This window comes from Pelobates fuscus, chromosome 5 (genome assembly GCF_036172605.1).
Source record: "Pelobates fuscus isolate aPelFus1 chromosome 5, aPelFus1.pri, whole genome shotgun sequence".
In the NCBI taxonomy this organism is placed as follows: domain Eukaryota; kingdom Metazoa; phylum Chordata; class Amphibia; order Anura; family Pelobatidae; genus Pelobates; species Pelobates fuscus.
Genome location: NC_086321.1, coordinates 175,927,486 through 175,944,013, shown reverse-complemented (window position 1 = coordinate 175,944,013; position 16,528 = coordinate 175,927,486). Strand labels below are relative to the sequence as shown.

Sequence of the window (16,528 nt, the reverse complement as noted above, 5' to 3'; positions counted from 1 at the left end):
TGATGTCATTTAAAAATGTCATAACAAAGTATGATTTAGATGATGATATGGCACCTCAGTACTCGCTCTACCCCAAATTTCTAAGACTATTTTTAGATAAAAAAATAAATAAAATAATAATAATATAATTCGTTTTAAATGGATACACACACACACACACACACACTGGAAATACACTAACACAGGACTTTCATCAGGAACAAGAGATACATAAATATATATAAGTATATGTATATATATATATATATATATATATATATATATATATATATATATATATATACACATATATATACACATACATACATACATACATACATACATACACACACACACACACACACACACACACACACACACACAAACAAAAGGGATTTCAGCCTACAGTAGAAATTGGAGGAATGGTTTGAAATGGACAATCAATCAGTATAAAATCCAGTACTGTTGGTACCTGGCCCCCTCGAGACTACATAAAATAAAAAAAAATCAATAAATAAAAAAAAAAAAAAATCAGATAAATGCTGAAGGGGCGGTGGGAACCTCTGAACTTTGTCTGATTAAAGGACCACTCTAGGCACCAAGACCACTTCAGCTTAATGAAGTGGTCTGGGTGCCAGGTCCAGCTAGGGTTAACCCATTTTTTTATAAACATAGCAGTTTCAGAGAAACTGCTATGTTTATAAATTGGTTAAGCCTTCCCCCAAATCCTCTAGTGGCTGTCTCACTGACAGCCGCTAGAAGCGCTTGCGTGATTCTTACTGTGAAAATCACAGTGAGAGCACGCAAGCGTCCATAGGAAAGCATTGTAAATGCTTTCCTATGCGACCGGCTGAATGCGCGCTCAGCTCTTGCCGCGCGTGCGCATTCAGCCGACGGGGCGGAACGGAGGAGGATCGGAGGCAGAGAGCCCCCCGCCCAGCACTGGAAAAAGGTAAGTTTTACCCCTTTTCCCCTTTCCAGAGCCGGGCGGGAGGGGGACCCTGAGGGTGGGGGCACCCTCAGGGCACTATAGTGCCAGGAAAACGAGTATGTTTTCCTGGCACTATAGTGGTCATTTAATGGTGGCACTGTGGGAAAACATCAACATTTTTGGATTGGAATTTAATTAATTAATAAGATTGACCCGTTTATTGCCACATTTCCACCGAAGATAGGTTTATTAAAAATATTTTCAATACATTTGAAAATGTTTCAATAAAAATCATACGAAAATCTCTTTTTTGGAGCAAGAAACAGTTACCCCACAAAATAAATATTAGTTTAACATTGAAAACAAATTACATTGTGAGTTTGGTTTTTGGATTCCCTTTATTTACATTCAGTTTTTTCTTTTATATTTGGAGAGTCACTGCCATGAAAGAAGGATAGACCCTCTGCACGAGACGCTTCACCATATTTATTAAATATTCGTTCTCCCATATATGTTGACTTCCTACCTCCATTATCTGATGTTAAACACACACAAAAAAACAAAAACCCATAATTCCCCCAAAAACCTTTGTGGTTTGTGGGTTTGTTTATTATTGACTACACTTACCAAGAAGGCCTCATTGAATTCTAAAGAGCAGGGGAACTGCCTCTGTAGTTGGTGTACACAATCCAGCCACTGCAGAAAGACTGGACAGCGCTCATTTAGATCTTCAGAATTTTCTCCATGCCCACAACGGTCTGCAAATTTGTGCCCAAAATCCAACCACCCAGTTTCCACCAAGACCTGAAAGCCCTGCAAAAAAACCAGCAAAGCTAGAACATGAGAAACGACTCATTCACACCAGACATTTTTCAGTTTAGTAGTTATATATCCAAAGAAACATGTATGCATTTTTCTGCATGTTTTCTTTGGGGGAAACATGGGAGAAGAAAATAAAAAAACTTGCAAAATGTTCAGATCTGGTGTCTGCAAGGTCTCCCCCTTTTCCCTGGCAGACTGACCAATCAGAGGCTTCTCATTGATCTATACAGATATATAAGCACCCATGAAATGGAAAGGCTGCATGTTCAAACCAATTCCTGTTCTGCACACAGTCTTAAATGCATCAAAAAACTTTCCAGTTCTGTTAGAATACTAGATATTTACCTCTAAATATGTTTTAAAAAATCCATTCAGACCCCAAAAAGTGATGTTTAAGAAGTTCCTGTGGGTTCACTGTCAAGCAAGTCAAGTTATTTTTCTCATCAAACATCTAATTGTAGCGCATTCAAAACAGAATTGTAAATTAAAATTCATGACAGCACAAGTGATCCAACTGCTTATCTGAACAATTTAAAAAAGACAATACTACGCGAAATAGATAGCTCATTTTATGCACCTCTATGGTCCGGTAATAAGGGTCCAGCAGCAATTTGGCGAGAGCTACAATCTGGGGAGTGCGGTCCCAACCATCAGAACAATGCACGATGACGGGACGTTGGTCTCGATCCACTGCATGTACTACCATCAGAGCAGACTTAAGCAAAACAGAGAGGTGCTGTAACCACTTTGTGCCCTCTAGGGCAGAAAGCCAACTAAAAGAGGAAAGATAGAAATGCACAATGAGACCATGGGTGTTTTTCTTGTAGTTACCTGATGCAAAAAAACTGTAACCCTTTTTAAAACAAAACATATCACAGACACAATTGGCTAAACATGAAATCAAATACATCAAATAATCCTAATTGTGATCCAATGTATTTTATAGAGAACAGGAGCAGGATTTCTGACGCCACAACTTTATACAATGAGTGCCAGACCCATAACAGCATCATGAATAATGTAGCCTCATTTATACAATTAAATGTATACAAATACTCTACTTGGGCATTAAATGAATGGAAATCGCAGGGGGAGCTCACAGTAGAAACCAACACACAAACTAACACAAAAAGCAATACACTGCTTGGTATTCCTACCCTGAGCTTCTGTGTGCTGACTCTAGACATTTAAAGCCGAACGTTTTGTTTTTTTAATTTGCTTATACGTGTTCAATTAAGGCTACATTATCAGAGACCTGGTGTTAAATGTAAGGTGTTTATGTTTGTTTGTTTGTTTTAAAAACAAAACAACATAATCTTAAAACGCCTTCTACCAATAAGGTAAAAAACCCTATGTTGTTATGTATTTTATATACAGAATACTCGGTTTCTAGTTATGTTTTACATATTCAATTTTTATTTTGGCTCTAACACATTAATTTCTTAATAATGTTGAGGTAATATTTGTTATACAACTGCATTGTATCAGCTCTTATCGAAATCATGTACATTTTTCAGAAAAGGATTCAGTTCAGTAATGACAAAAACTAAATATATAAAGACACATTCAAAACAATTAAGTTGTAAGAATAAATCATCCTGATTTTCAGCATGAAAGATTTATAGATTAAAGCAAAGAATTGTACGTCTACAGTAAACTTCTACATCAGTTTATAGTAGACATACAATTCTTGATGTGTATCTCACTGAAAAATCAAAAAAACTGGGTCTTTTATTATTAAGGTTTAGGTTATAGTGTATAAGTAAGAATTTAGTCATATGCTGCGTTCATCTCCACATGGACATTGCTTTCCATAAGTAATTTATACAAATGTTAGCATCCTATGGCTTCAATTGGCAATATGCACTGGGTGAGTTACAGTTTAAAGTGGTAAAAAATGAATAAAAACCTTTATATTTCGAGCTAGAAAGTGTTCTTTCAATAGTGTGTTATGTAGGCCATACATTCACTACCAAACCAAAATCTGAGTCTCAATCCATCCCAATACGGTTAACTCTATCAAAATAATAAATAAATATATTTAATGAGAGTATGGAATTAGTTAAGGACTGTCTTTTAAAAATAATAAATTATTTACAAGCTCTTTATAAGATATTATGTGTTAGAATGGTTGCACAGGGACTTCAGGTGCAATGTTAAATTATACATTTATCTCAGCCTGTACATTGCAGTTCCGTGTGCAAGGGGAGGGAAAAATGTGTGAAAGGAAAACAAAAACAAGAGATAACTTGATGAGAACACAAAGGTTACATACATGTTTCTACAAACTCTCACCTATTTGGGTCAGGTATCTGTGTGCAAACTAGCCGTAGGCACTGGAAGCTCTTGCGGATGGAGTGTATATTGGCCATTCCCATAAAGACAACCTCACAGTTTGGGTAATACTCTGACATAAGACAAAAAAAATTGCAGTTCATCACTATTGGTGTTTCAAAAACAGAGGCATGAATAGGACAATTTGAAGTGAAATTTTTTTCAGTTTTAACCCCTTATGACCGGAGGGCGTACTATTACGTCCTTTTAAAAGCGGCTCTAAACGCCGCAGGGCGTAATAGTACGCCCTCCGGTTTTTAGTAACTTACCCGGTCGCCGGCGGTCCCACGCCGGCGATCGCGGTTGGGGGGACTCCCAGGGAGCCCCCCCGCGGCACATCTTCCTCCTCCGGTCCCTCCCGGTCATGTGAGAGTGAGGTCCTTGCGAGGACCTCACAATCACATGGCCGGTATAGCTGGCTTCTGTATTGCCAGCAGGGGGACCAACTGTAATGACAGTTGGTCCCCCTGCTGGCTGGAAATAAAATTTAAATAAGTTAAACAAGTGTAAAAAAAAAAAAATATATACTTAGATCATATATATATATATATTATATATGATCTAAGTATATATATACACATATACATACACCGTCTAGGTGTATTTTAATATTAACATGTATATAATTATATATATATTAATATCAAATTACACGTAGACTGATACTGATTAAATATATATATATAATTATGGTTATATATATATATATATTTATAAATAATATAAAAAAATAAATATGTAAATACGTAAAAAAAAAATAAAAAAAATAATTACAAATAAAATATTAAAAAATATATAGATGTGTTTTATTTCGTTCTAACTGTATTGTGATATTAATATATATATATATATTTATATCAAAATACACGTAGAACGAAATAATATATTTATCTATATACATAAATATATACGTATATATCACTATATATATACCTATATATAAATAAAAATATTTTAAAAAAAAAAAATATATATATATATATATATATATATATACATATATTAATTCTACACATATATTTATGTAATAATTTTACATAATTAGGTATCCTAATTAATTACAATTAGCGGGACCTGCCTGACCACCCATGCCGAAAGTATAGGGAATTTAATTTGCTAGCACTATATTTAACCCTATAACTTTCCAAGACACCATAAAACCTGTACATGGGGGGTACGGTTTTACTCGGGAGACTTCGCTGAACACAAATATTAGTGTTTCAAAACAGTAAAATGTATTACAACCATGATATCGCCAGTAAAAGTGAAGTTTTTTGCATTTTTCACGCACAAACAGCACTTACACGGACGATATTATTGCTGCAATACTTTTTACTGTTTTGAAACACAAATATTTGTGTTCAGCAAAGTCTCCCGAGTACAACAGTACCCCTCATGTACAGGTTTTATGGTGTTTTCAAAAATTACAGCGTCAAATATAAGGCTTGTGTTTCATTTTTTTCACATTAAAATTCGCCAGATTGCTTACGTTGCCTTAATGACCCTATGGTAGCCCAAGAATGAAAATTACCCCTATGATGGCATACCATTTGCAATAGTAGACAACCAAAGGTATTGCAAATGGGGTATGTCCAGTCTTTTTTAGTAGCCACTTAGTCACAAACAAAATTGGCGTTTTTTGCATTTTTCACACACAAACAAATACCAACGCTAACTTTGGCCAGTGTTTGTGACCAAATGGCTACTAAAAAAGACTAGACATCCCTTATTTGCAATACCTTGGGTCGTCTACTATTGCAAATGGCATGCCATTATGGGTGTAAATTTATATCCTGGGCTACTATACAGTCTCAATCTGGCGAATTTCAATTTCAAATGTAACACGCTATATTTGACCCTGTAACTTCCCAAAACACCATAAAACCTGTACATAGGGGGTACTGTTTTAAACGCAAGACTTTGCTGAATACAAATATGTGTATTTTATTGCAGTAAAAGCAAACAGTATTATGACATTGACAGTTAAAATGTCATGTAGAACGAAAAAAATTAAAAATCTTATTTTCTCCCATTTTTTTCATATTAAATTATGTTTCATAGCTAAATATTTGATATTAAATGTAAGCCCTGTTTCCCCTGAATAAAATGATATATAATAAGGGGGGGTGCATTTAATATGAAAGAGGTGAATTACGGTTTGACAGACATATAGCGCAAATGCCAGGTTTTGTTTCGTTCACAACTTGTACATTTGGCTGCGGTGTTAAGGGGTTAAACTCTGCATTTTGTGTTGCATTTTAGGAACTTTAGCACATCAGAGAAAATTAAAACTATTTTTCTGTTCTAAAATACATTACTGATTTTCTTTAACTCGGCCTTTGTCCCTGAAACGGTTAACCGCACATTACTGGAAGTACTGTTGCATGTACCATGGAATAATTAAAATAAAAGTATTTGTCCCACATATAAAGCAGCAGTACTCTCCAATGGGACCGAGCAAGGTAGATAGTTACACACAGGGATCCGGTGTTCACTACTTCTTGAAGAACTTTCTAATCCAAGACCTCCCCTTCCATGGGCAGAATATAGAATTTCTCTGAAGACCTTTCAATAATAAATATGCCAGCATCAAATTATTTCTAATTAGGTTTAAAAAAATAAAAAATAAAAGCAAACTATGGTCTTTATTTAATTAGCTTTTCAAATTCTCATATGACTTTATTGGAGACTTCTGCAGATAAATATTTTCTTCAGTACAGGTATTTTAACTGAACTCAGTTCACTTGTCAGACTTTCTCAATCACACTGAGAGGAGTGCAGCTAGCGTTTACAAGTTTTAACTGCGAAACAAGCCTTTCTCAAGAGGAGACTACTGGCTCCACATTAACAGACTATTTGAAGAGATCCTTAACCTCTTCGAGTATGGTCCAATACCCCCTAAAAAGGCAACAATTATGAAAATGGATGGCTTGTTAAGTTTACCAAAGTCACCAACTGCCCAATCTCTACTAGAGCTGATCTAATTGTCCGCTTTCAAACCACTCAGAACAAAGCCCTGTTCGTTGGTACGGGGTGAAAACAATGCTCCAGGTTCTCCGAGCCAAAGAAGTTGCCTACCGCTCGTGAGTCCCCAGGATACTCCAGTTCTATTTCGGGTAGATCTGGAAGCAAGCATGAGCGGATTGGGCCTTATCAGAGCCAATGATACACAAATGACTAGCCTGGACCCTTCCAAGATCCCTGTATTCATACCTTGATCACCTGGGACACTATTCTAATGTTGCAGTCACTTGACTGGAACTTTGTTCGTGTACCCAGGCGGGAGTGAGTCTCACCTAGTCTGGTAGACCATCTGAAGCCTATGTTGCATTTTAGTTGTTAATCTGTATGTTTTTGAACAGTATTACCTTTATTTTTCCATTACAAGTTTAATTTTCTTTTCCGATTCAACAATCTAAGTTATCACTCATGACCAACATTGATTTTCTCCAGATATAAACCTAATTAAATTCCCATGTAGCCATTTTTTCATAGAACTCTGTCTGCTAGGAAATGTTCACATCAGCATATTTTAGAGGGGATTATCATTATGTTATTTAAATAGCGCCAACAAATTCCACAGCGCTTTACAGTGGGACGATGAACAAACATGTAGTTGTAACCAGACACGTTGGACACACAGGAACAGAGGGGTTGAGGGCCCTGCTCAATGAGCTTACATGCTAGAGGGAATGGGGTAAAGCAACACAAAAGGTAAGGATAGTATTAGACTAATGACAGTTGCAAGAGAGGAATCAGTCAGGAGCTATTAACAGTTTAATTGACACGCTTTTATGAAGAAGTGGGTTTCTAATGATTTTTTTGAAGGAGTGGAGACTGGGTGAGCATCTAACGGAGGAGGGAAGCAAGTTCCACAGGAACGGTGCAGCCCTTGAGAAGTCTTGAAGGTGAGCATCAGATGTGGGAGTACGGACAGAAGATAGACATAAGTCTTCAGCAGAGCGTAAGGGCCTAGTCGGGACATACTTGTGTATTAGGGAAGATAGACAGCATTATGTAGAGATTTGAAAGCAAGAACCAGAATTTTAAATGGAGTCCTATATCTTGCAGGAAGCCAATGTAGGGACTGACAGAAGGGTGAGGCATGGGAGGTGCAGGCGGACAGGAAGACGCATTTATCATGGACTGTAACGGCGCAAGTTGGGAGCATGTAAGACGACTGAGAAGCGGATTACAGTAGTCAAGGCGAGAAAGGACTACAACCCCTTCCGACCTTTAACTTGTCTTTATCTGGTTAGAAATCTCTCTAGTGTGGGTGGGGTAGGTTTGCCATATGGAGTCCACTGGCTAAGTCTTACACACAAGATATTGAACTCCTTAATATCCAGTCACCATGCAAAAACAGCATGGTGAATGCAACATACAGCCAAAATTAACAATTTTAATTATATGTTTTGTTTTTAACATCTGCATCTAAGTTGTGGGGTGTGGATATTTTTTAATTGAGCTGTGGATAGATGTGTACAGATCTAGTCATCAAAAATTTGTAGGAAGGAGAAACGTTAGGGTACATACACCTTTTAAAACAAAACGTGCTTTCGATTTCACTAGCATACAAAAATCTGCCAAGTTTACTTTACATTTTTAAACAAAGTTAGCTTAGACACATCCCTGGTATTTTATTTCTACGTCATACCCTTGTATGTACAAATGCATTAATAGTCTCACCAGGACATTCACAGCCTCCTCCTTTGGCACGGTTAGCCACTGCAGCAGTATAAGAACGAGCATCAAGAATCAACAGCTTTGATGGCTGTACAGGCGGGGTTTCAGGTGTGGATATATGTGGAACAGAGGAATCTGTAAGGGGGTGAAGGGAAAAAAAATGAACAAACAAATATAACACTAAGGCTAAGCATCAACAGTCAGGCTAGCATTATATCCACAAAATATCAAAACTCTTTGCATGCTTAATTTGCATGTCAATGAGCAACATCTGATTATCTTCAACTTATTTGGCTCTGAAAATTTAAGCGAACAGTGTTCGGACTCATACCAAAATCCACGTCTGTAAGAACTCCCCCATTAGCATGAGTGCAGCTGCCATTGGCCATTTTGCCTGGGCTGGCTTTGTTTCGATCGGTCACACATGCCCTGGCCAAGGCCTGAACAAGGTTCTCGTCATCTGCATTCCTCCAACCCCACCAGCTGACCTCAGGCTGACCACAGCGAGCGATTACAGCCCCGTTACTCTGGTGCCTATGAGGAATATGGAATTGTAGTCACCTGAACAAAATATTATTTGAAAAGCAAATGTAAAACTGCATATTTCAATGCATGACAAGGGCTTCGAGAAACCTTTATAAAATGTCTGAATCTGTATACAGTGCTGTAAAGGAGTACATATAAATGAAATGCATACAACAGGGATGTAATGAATAAAGAAGCCACAGGCACCAAGCACTATGGCATATATGTATGGTGGCAATAAAGTTAATCTGTTTTGACTGGGATTTGAATGTGCGGAATTATACATCTTGTGGTAGTTGGTCAGTTAGACAGGTATCTGGGAAAAATTGATGACACATCTGTTTCTGGGGGCTGGAGCTGGCATGGGATTTGTTGAAAGTTGCAAGCAGAAAAAGAGCTGGAAAATGGAACAGTATAAAGAGAAGCAGCACAAGTTTAATCCTCCTCCCTTTACTTTTATTTAATTGTATTGTCATGGTGTTTTGAAGCATTGGGACAAAAATCATCCTCGGGGTCAAGTTCTGAGGAAGGATATGGTGTTAAATGGTTTTAAATAAAAGGCGGTGAGGTTAGTTATGACTGACTGGCAATATGGTGGTTAATAAAGTTAAAAGTTGGTGAACCGTATGTTATATGGTTACAAAGTTATGGTTGTAAGCCCCTTGAGCTTTTAATAAACACCACAGCCAAGCCCATTGAAAAGTAATTAAACGTTGTCTGTGGTTATTCTGTGGTCTCCTTTTATTTATACGAATTCTGCCTACTATACATATAATAAATTAAGAATAATAGAATCCTGGCCGTTAGGAATTCTCACTGTTGGCAAGGTCACAGATTATATAATCTTAATTGACAATTATTATGTTTTAATATATTTACTTATACTTGTGTATAAGGGGCTAATCCTGTAAGAAAGAAGATCATTAAAATTCTTTGGGCTGAAAAAAATCCTCACCGGTACACCACAGCAGGAATACGCTTCCAAGCGCGGAAGCTGGCAACACTCTCCAATTCTTTGTCTGTTATAGAGGCCGGGACAATCAGCTCCTGTGGATAACTGGAACAAAGCCTGCGTAGAGACAGACATGCTGAAAATAAAAAGACTGAAAAAGAATTGCTGCACATCCCTGCCTTTTGGGAATACAGGGGAATCAACCAAAACAAAACAAAATAAATGATGCAATAAACGGTTTCATTTAATAAATCACTGCATGGTCTACTCACTGAATGCAATTTTCCATTAATAAATAATTGATGATTTAATTTAGCTCAACTCTGCTGCATACATCTGTTAAAATGACTTTAAGATTAGCGGTAGGCATTATAACCATTTCATCGGTTATACTGCCTGGCACTGTACCCGCACGCAGGGTTAAAAGGGGTTTGAGTAGGCCAGCACTATATGCATTTATCATACCAGCCCACCCACAGCCATAACCCTTACCCTTATAACACACTTCCTTCGCACCATACCAGTAATGAATGCTGTGATAGGCTGAAAGCAGTCAGCTGACACATTTTACTGCACAGGTTAACTCTTCCACATTAGCCCAAGCAGCACAGAGTAGACAGGCTACTGGAGACTCATATTTAGCATTAAGACCATTTAACTTTGAATGGAAGGACGGCACTAAAGGGCAATGAGTTCAAGTAGTTACAGTGCCTATAGTATTCTTATAACTGTATGCACCAACAACCAAACTGATCCCGGTTATCTGCAAATAATTCTCGCCTCAACTATGATATTCAATTCAAAATAAATCAACCATGTTGCAAACCAAATTCTTACCGAATTTCCCTGTAAAGGAGGAGGAAAAAGGGCTGCTAATATAAGGGTAGGGGGAAAGAGATTTAGGATTGAGCTACTGGATCTGTATCAGATGAATTGAAACATACAGGAAATTCAGTTGCAATATAGTTTGTGAACAGTCATCACTAATGTTATAAGATTCAGCTGAATCTAACAGATAACCAATATGCAGTTAAATGGAAATGCATTTTTAGATGAAATACCAAGTTTGCTTTTTGTAGATAGCCAAATTAATTAAAACAAGCAAACTGTGACAACCAAGGTATCTGATTACTGCTTGGCTGCCACTCCGCATTAAATGAATAAACCCCAGAGTGAAATGATTGACATGGTGAAGGCATGTCATTCAGAGATTTACCGGTTATGACAGCAGGAGATTAGAAGTGAAACATAGATAAGTACCTAAATTTTTCATTAATATTGGAAATTCTCCAAGCGTTATCCATGTCAAACCCCATTCGCTCAACCTCATTCTTAAATCGTGAAATCACATGATCACCTGTAGAGTACATACACAAGAGAGAGGACTGAAACATATGAAGAGGAAGGAAGGCTAAGCCAACAAAAAAAATACAGCACATTGGTTAGTCACAAAGAAAAAACATAAATGGACTTGGTCACAAATTAAGAGTAACAGACTGCCAGAGACATCAATGAGTGAAGAGAGGGACAGATCAAAGCAGGAAATAATGTTAATCAAAAGACAGCATGAAGATAGTAAAGCATTGATTGGCATTGAGAAATGTAGGTAATAATGATGGAGAGCATGCACACCTGGTCGACAAAGGTCCCCATGCTGTTCTTTCTCACTGGCATAAACTTCCATGCACCATGCGTGGTACGCAAAGGAGAAAAGATCTTCGATTCGAGTTGGTGGCCGAAGTGCAGCATTGAGACGCTTCTGCCACTCCTGTACTTGTTCAAAGTTTAGGAACTGGCACCTGAATCCAAAACACCACTGCTAATCTTTCAGGTTTCTTAAGAGCAGATTAAAGAAAACTATACAATCTAAAAGCATAGCCTATAAAATTGCATCTCATCAACTGTAAGCTCATATGAGCAGGGCTTTTTCACCTAGTCACTGTAAATATATTGTATGTGAATTGTAAATGCTAATAACGTAAAAAACATTGCTACACAACAATTGGTTATATTTAGTACATATTTCACATTAAAAACAGAATTTGTTACATATCCAGATTTGATTTATCATACCTAATTATTCTCATCCAAACCGCACTTTATGAACTTTTTTTTTTTTTTTTTTAAATAAAGCATTTTATTTATTTTTACACGTGTGGGCGCACTGTGTGATGGTGGTGAAAATCATACTTTAACAATATATTAATGTATTTTTAACAATGAATAAGTTTTATTGTTGCATCAACAAATGTACCTGATTACTTTGCAGTCCTTGCATGTAAGGTGAAGCTGGAAAAGATCTCGACATTCCACAGATTCTATCAGCTGTAGAGGAACCTGAAACCAAAACTGAGCTTTAAAATAGGTTGACTTTCACATCTCATGCAATCCACTAGGTAAAGGTTACCCAGGTCGCAGATTACATGAATATTAAAAACAAATGATCCATTTCATCTTCACTTTTCAAAACGTTGGGCAATGATGTAAATGTTAAAGGACCACTATAGGCACCCAGGCCACTTCAGCTCAATGAAGAGGTCTGGGTGCCAGGTCCTTCTAGTTTAAACCCTGCAGCTGAAAACATACCAGTTTCAGAGAAACTGCTATGATTCACTGATGGTTAATCCAGCCTCTAGTGGCGGTCTCTCTGACAGTCGCTAGTGGCGCTTCTGCGATTCTCACTGTGAAAATCACAGTGATAAGACGCTGGACGTCCATAGGAAAGAATTGAGTAATGCTTTCAGATGGGTGGTTTGAATGCGCACGCGGCTCTAGCCGCGCATGCCGATCTGACGTCGGAGGGGGTGGGGTGGGGTTCCAGAGCACAGAGTGAGCCCGGCGCTGGAGAAAAGTAAGTGGCTGAAGGGGTTTTAGCCCCTTCAGCCCAGCAGGAGGTGGTCGAACCTAATGACCCTATAGTGCCAGGAAAATTAGTTTGTTTTCCTGGCACTATAGTGCTCCTTTAAATCAGCTTGGAGAAAAATAAACAAACTATACAACTAATTTCTTTTAGAAAAAAAAAAAAAAAAAAAAAATATTTAAAAATATATTATATGAATAAAAAAAATGTATGCAAAAATAAATAAATGAAAGGAAAAATAAAATTCCATTTAGAGTTTCCAAAAAATGAAGGACTGGGATATGAAAATGCAGTGATAGGCAGACTCCTCCAAGACTTAAGTGAAAAGTTCTTATGGTGTTTAGTGAGACATTTTATGGATCGCTGCTGGCAATTACTTCACTGGCAAAAAAATATATATATATGTATATATTTTTTTTTTTTTTTTTTTTAAATGTTAAAAACAAAAAAAAAAATTTTTTTCCACCTTCCAATTTATACTATTTAACACACAAAAAAAGGATAACTAAATAATAGTGCTGGAGTGAAATCTATCAGTCACAATGCAAAGACCCTGTATGTGCAGTGTTTCAGTAACTCCACCTGTGTCAGCTTTAATTAGCTATTCCAAAATGAGAGTTTTAGGATGGCTAATGTTAAAGGGACACTATAGTCACCAAGACCAATTTATCTCATTGAAGTGATCTGGGTGCACTGTCATTGTCCCCCTTAGTCCTGAAATGTAAAACATTGCAGTTTTAAAGAAACTGCAAATATTACCTTGTATGACTAAGACTGCCTATCAGACAGCCACTAGAGGCACTACTGGGATTCTAGCAGACTATGTCCCTTAAACATAGTTAGACATCCCCGCTCTCTATATGAGGACATACATTAAGTGAAATCCTCATATAAAAGTAATGTTTTTTTGCATTGCTCACAGCCCATGTGCATTAGGTTCCCCTGTCCGATGACGTTGGAGGAGGAAGAGCACTTACCCATCCCTGATTTAGATTGGCGCTGGTATCGCGTGAGTAAATAAAAGGTTTTTAGCCCTTTCTGTGCTTTTGAGAGGGGGGGGGGGGGGGGGGTCGGACTCTAGAATCCCTTCAATTCCCTGCACACAGAATAATTAATTTGTGGACAGTGCTGAGCTGAAGATCTTCGACAACAGATTAACTGCACACAAGGCTTAAAATTTCACCTTCTACACTAATAGCTAAGCCGTAAAAGTTACAAGACACTGAAGGGTTAGTGAAACAGTCACCAGGGCTACATTTTAATTTGTGAATGGCTAGTGGCAAGTGGTAATTTTGAGCTTGAATAGCAGGATCAGTACTTGGCTTCTGCTGTTCTGAAGAAGCTCAACCCCAGCAGAACCCAGATAAGAGGCAATTTACTGCAAAATTCTTAAGGGGAAATGGCAGGTAACGTTGGTCATTATAAGCACTACCGTATAATTCTCGTGATGCATTTAAGTAACCATTTATCAGATTTGAAAGATACTTTACTGTGCACTTTAACCTTCATGTCCAGTTTACTCAAAAGAAGAAAACAAAACAAAAACACAAAACAGCAAAAACAGCCTCCTATTGTATGTTCATATTTTACTATCGTAAAGTAGATATTATGAGAACAAGGATACTTGCATTGATAAAAGATTCTTTGAGTTTGAGATTTAAACGATAGTTGGAAAGAGAAATCACTGCATCCTGGGCTCGACCCACATATTCGGTGCTCTCCCCATGAAGCTCTTGGAAGGGGACCTAAGAATACAATATCAGGCATTACAAACTGTGCAGGAATACTTCGGTGAGCAGAGAAAAGGAAAAAACACTTTAAAATGCACGTCATGCCTATCATGACTTGGCCTTAAGGATCCATGACAGAATAATTTCAACATGCTATATTTTACCAGCAGTGACAATTTCCCGGCTGCTACTAACAGGGATACCACATGTATCATTAGATGCCAGGGCTTCACGGTCAGCAGGGGTCAGAATTAGTGGTTCCACGCTGACCGATGACCTGTATGCAACACTCAAAGTGACCACGGCATACAGTCCTTTAAATGGGGCTTTAAATTAGACACTGCTACAACTCTGTGTGAGCAAAGTAAATCCCTGTTCAAACCAGGGAGACTCCAAATTCAATTGGTACCCGGGGCTCCTCTCGGTCAGCTTGAGCCACAATTGGTGGCCTCAGACTGACCGATGACCTCTATACAGTGAAAGCTGCATACAGTCCTTTAACTCACGGCAACTGAGCAATTGGGCCCAGAAACTGTGATTCTAGGGCTGTACGTTGATTAAGACAGACCCCAGCGTCCGAACAGACCTTGACAGGTTATCACTGCATGCCCTGTGAAATTTTTACCAGTTATCCAGCACCGATGTGTATTCAGCACTCAGCACTGAGATTACAACATTGCTTGAACAGCCACAACAGCTCTAACAAGCGCAGTATTCGTATAGTGGTGAACATATTTGTGGCATAAGAGTAACTTGCACATTTTTGGTTAAGTAGACGTTTCATATAACACATAGTAGTTGCTAGGCATTGCACATTTTCTAGTAGTTAGTTGCAAGATAAGGTTACATGCAGGCAGTATATTTAGTTTAGCTAGGTACATGCTTAGGTATGAGAGATATAACATCACCCCTTAGGCCCCCATAGACATACATGGATGCAGTTAATAGGGTATGAGATATACAGCTTCACCCCTTAGTCCCCTATAGCTACACATTAATGCAATTAGATCTGCTAGAAGCCACTATAGGTATACTTGCTGAAGTAGGGTTGTGCAGAGGACAAGGGAGAGTGCTGCTGATTAAGAGTAGCTTATCTGAGCTGCAGCTTACGAGCGTTAGTCCCTGAGACAGTTTATCGTTGCTGTTGGCGGATTCTTGCTGGAGTTGGGTTTTGTCTCCGCGGGGAGCCGCCATCTTGGTGGTCTCGAGACCGTTCTTGGAGGGGAAGTCCCACTGCCGACCGATGCCAGTGCAGCTCGTTCTATGTAGTGGGGAAGCAGGCATCTGACCTCCGTCCATCCCTGCTGCTCTGTGGGTTGTACGCTGGCTGCATGCGGTGAGGGTTCTCGTGGGCTGCGGCTGCTTTGCGATGTGCTTGGTCCTCCGAGAGCCTGGGTCAGCCGTGGTGGGAGGCTTAATGTTGTTTGCGTGTGGTCGCTTGGGAGCAGGCTGGAAATGAGGTGAGTGGGATGTCCAGCTTCATGCTGGGGCACCCTGCTTGGTCCTTGCGGCCTGCTGTTGTCGGGGCATGGGTCTCTTGCGCACATGGTGGTCGCCATTTTGGGTGCAGCGGTTTCGTCCACTGTATCTCGATCAGGCCTTTAGGGTGAGGACCGGGATCACCCCCCCCTGGTCCAGGGGGAAATCGGGACTGGGTCCGCAGATAGTATCCGTGTTCGACGGGCTCCAGTGGGCAGGTTAGTGGTGTG

General features: G+C 38.7%; 1 protein-coding gene across 4 annotated transcripts in view; it reads right to left on the bottom strand.

Moving 5' to 3' along the window:
• MTMR3 (myotubularin related protein 3) overlaps window positions 1–16,528 on the bottom strand; it is an 87,480-nt gene that overhangs the window by 38,013 nt on the left and 32,939 nt on the right. For all 4 annotated transcript variants that reach the window (XM_063454744.1, XM_063454746.1, XM_063454747.1 and 1 more), the window contains exons 5-14: window positions 14,718–14,834; window positions 12,484–12,566; window positions 11,862–12,028; window positions 11,490–11,586; window positions 10,233–10,346; window positions 9,084–9,286; window positions 8,756–8,887; window positions 4,028–4,139; window positions 2,310–2,505; window positions 1,538–1,723 (exon numbers count right to left, since the gene is read on the bottom strand). In XM_063454744.1, coding sequence (XP_063310814.1) covers window positions 1,538–1,723; window positions 2,310–2,505; window positions 4,028–4,139; window positions 8,756–8,887; window positions 9,084–9,286; window positions 10,233–10,346; window positions 11,490–11,586; window positions 11,862–12,028; window positions 12,484–12,566; window positions 14,718–14,834 — 1,407 coding nt within the window. The remainder of the gene's footprint in view (window positions 1–1,537; window positions 1,724–2,309; window positions 2,506–4,027; window positions 4,140–8,755; window positions 8,888–9,083; window positions 9,287–10,232; window positions 10,347–11,489; window positions 11,587–11,861; window positions 12,029–12,483; window positions 12,567–14,717; window positions 14,835–16,528) is intronic.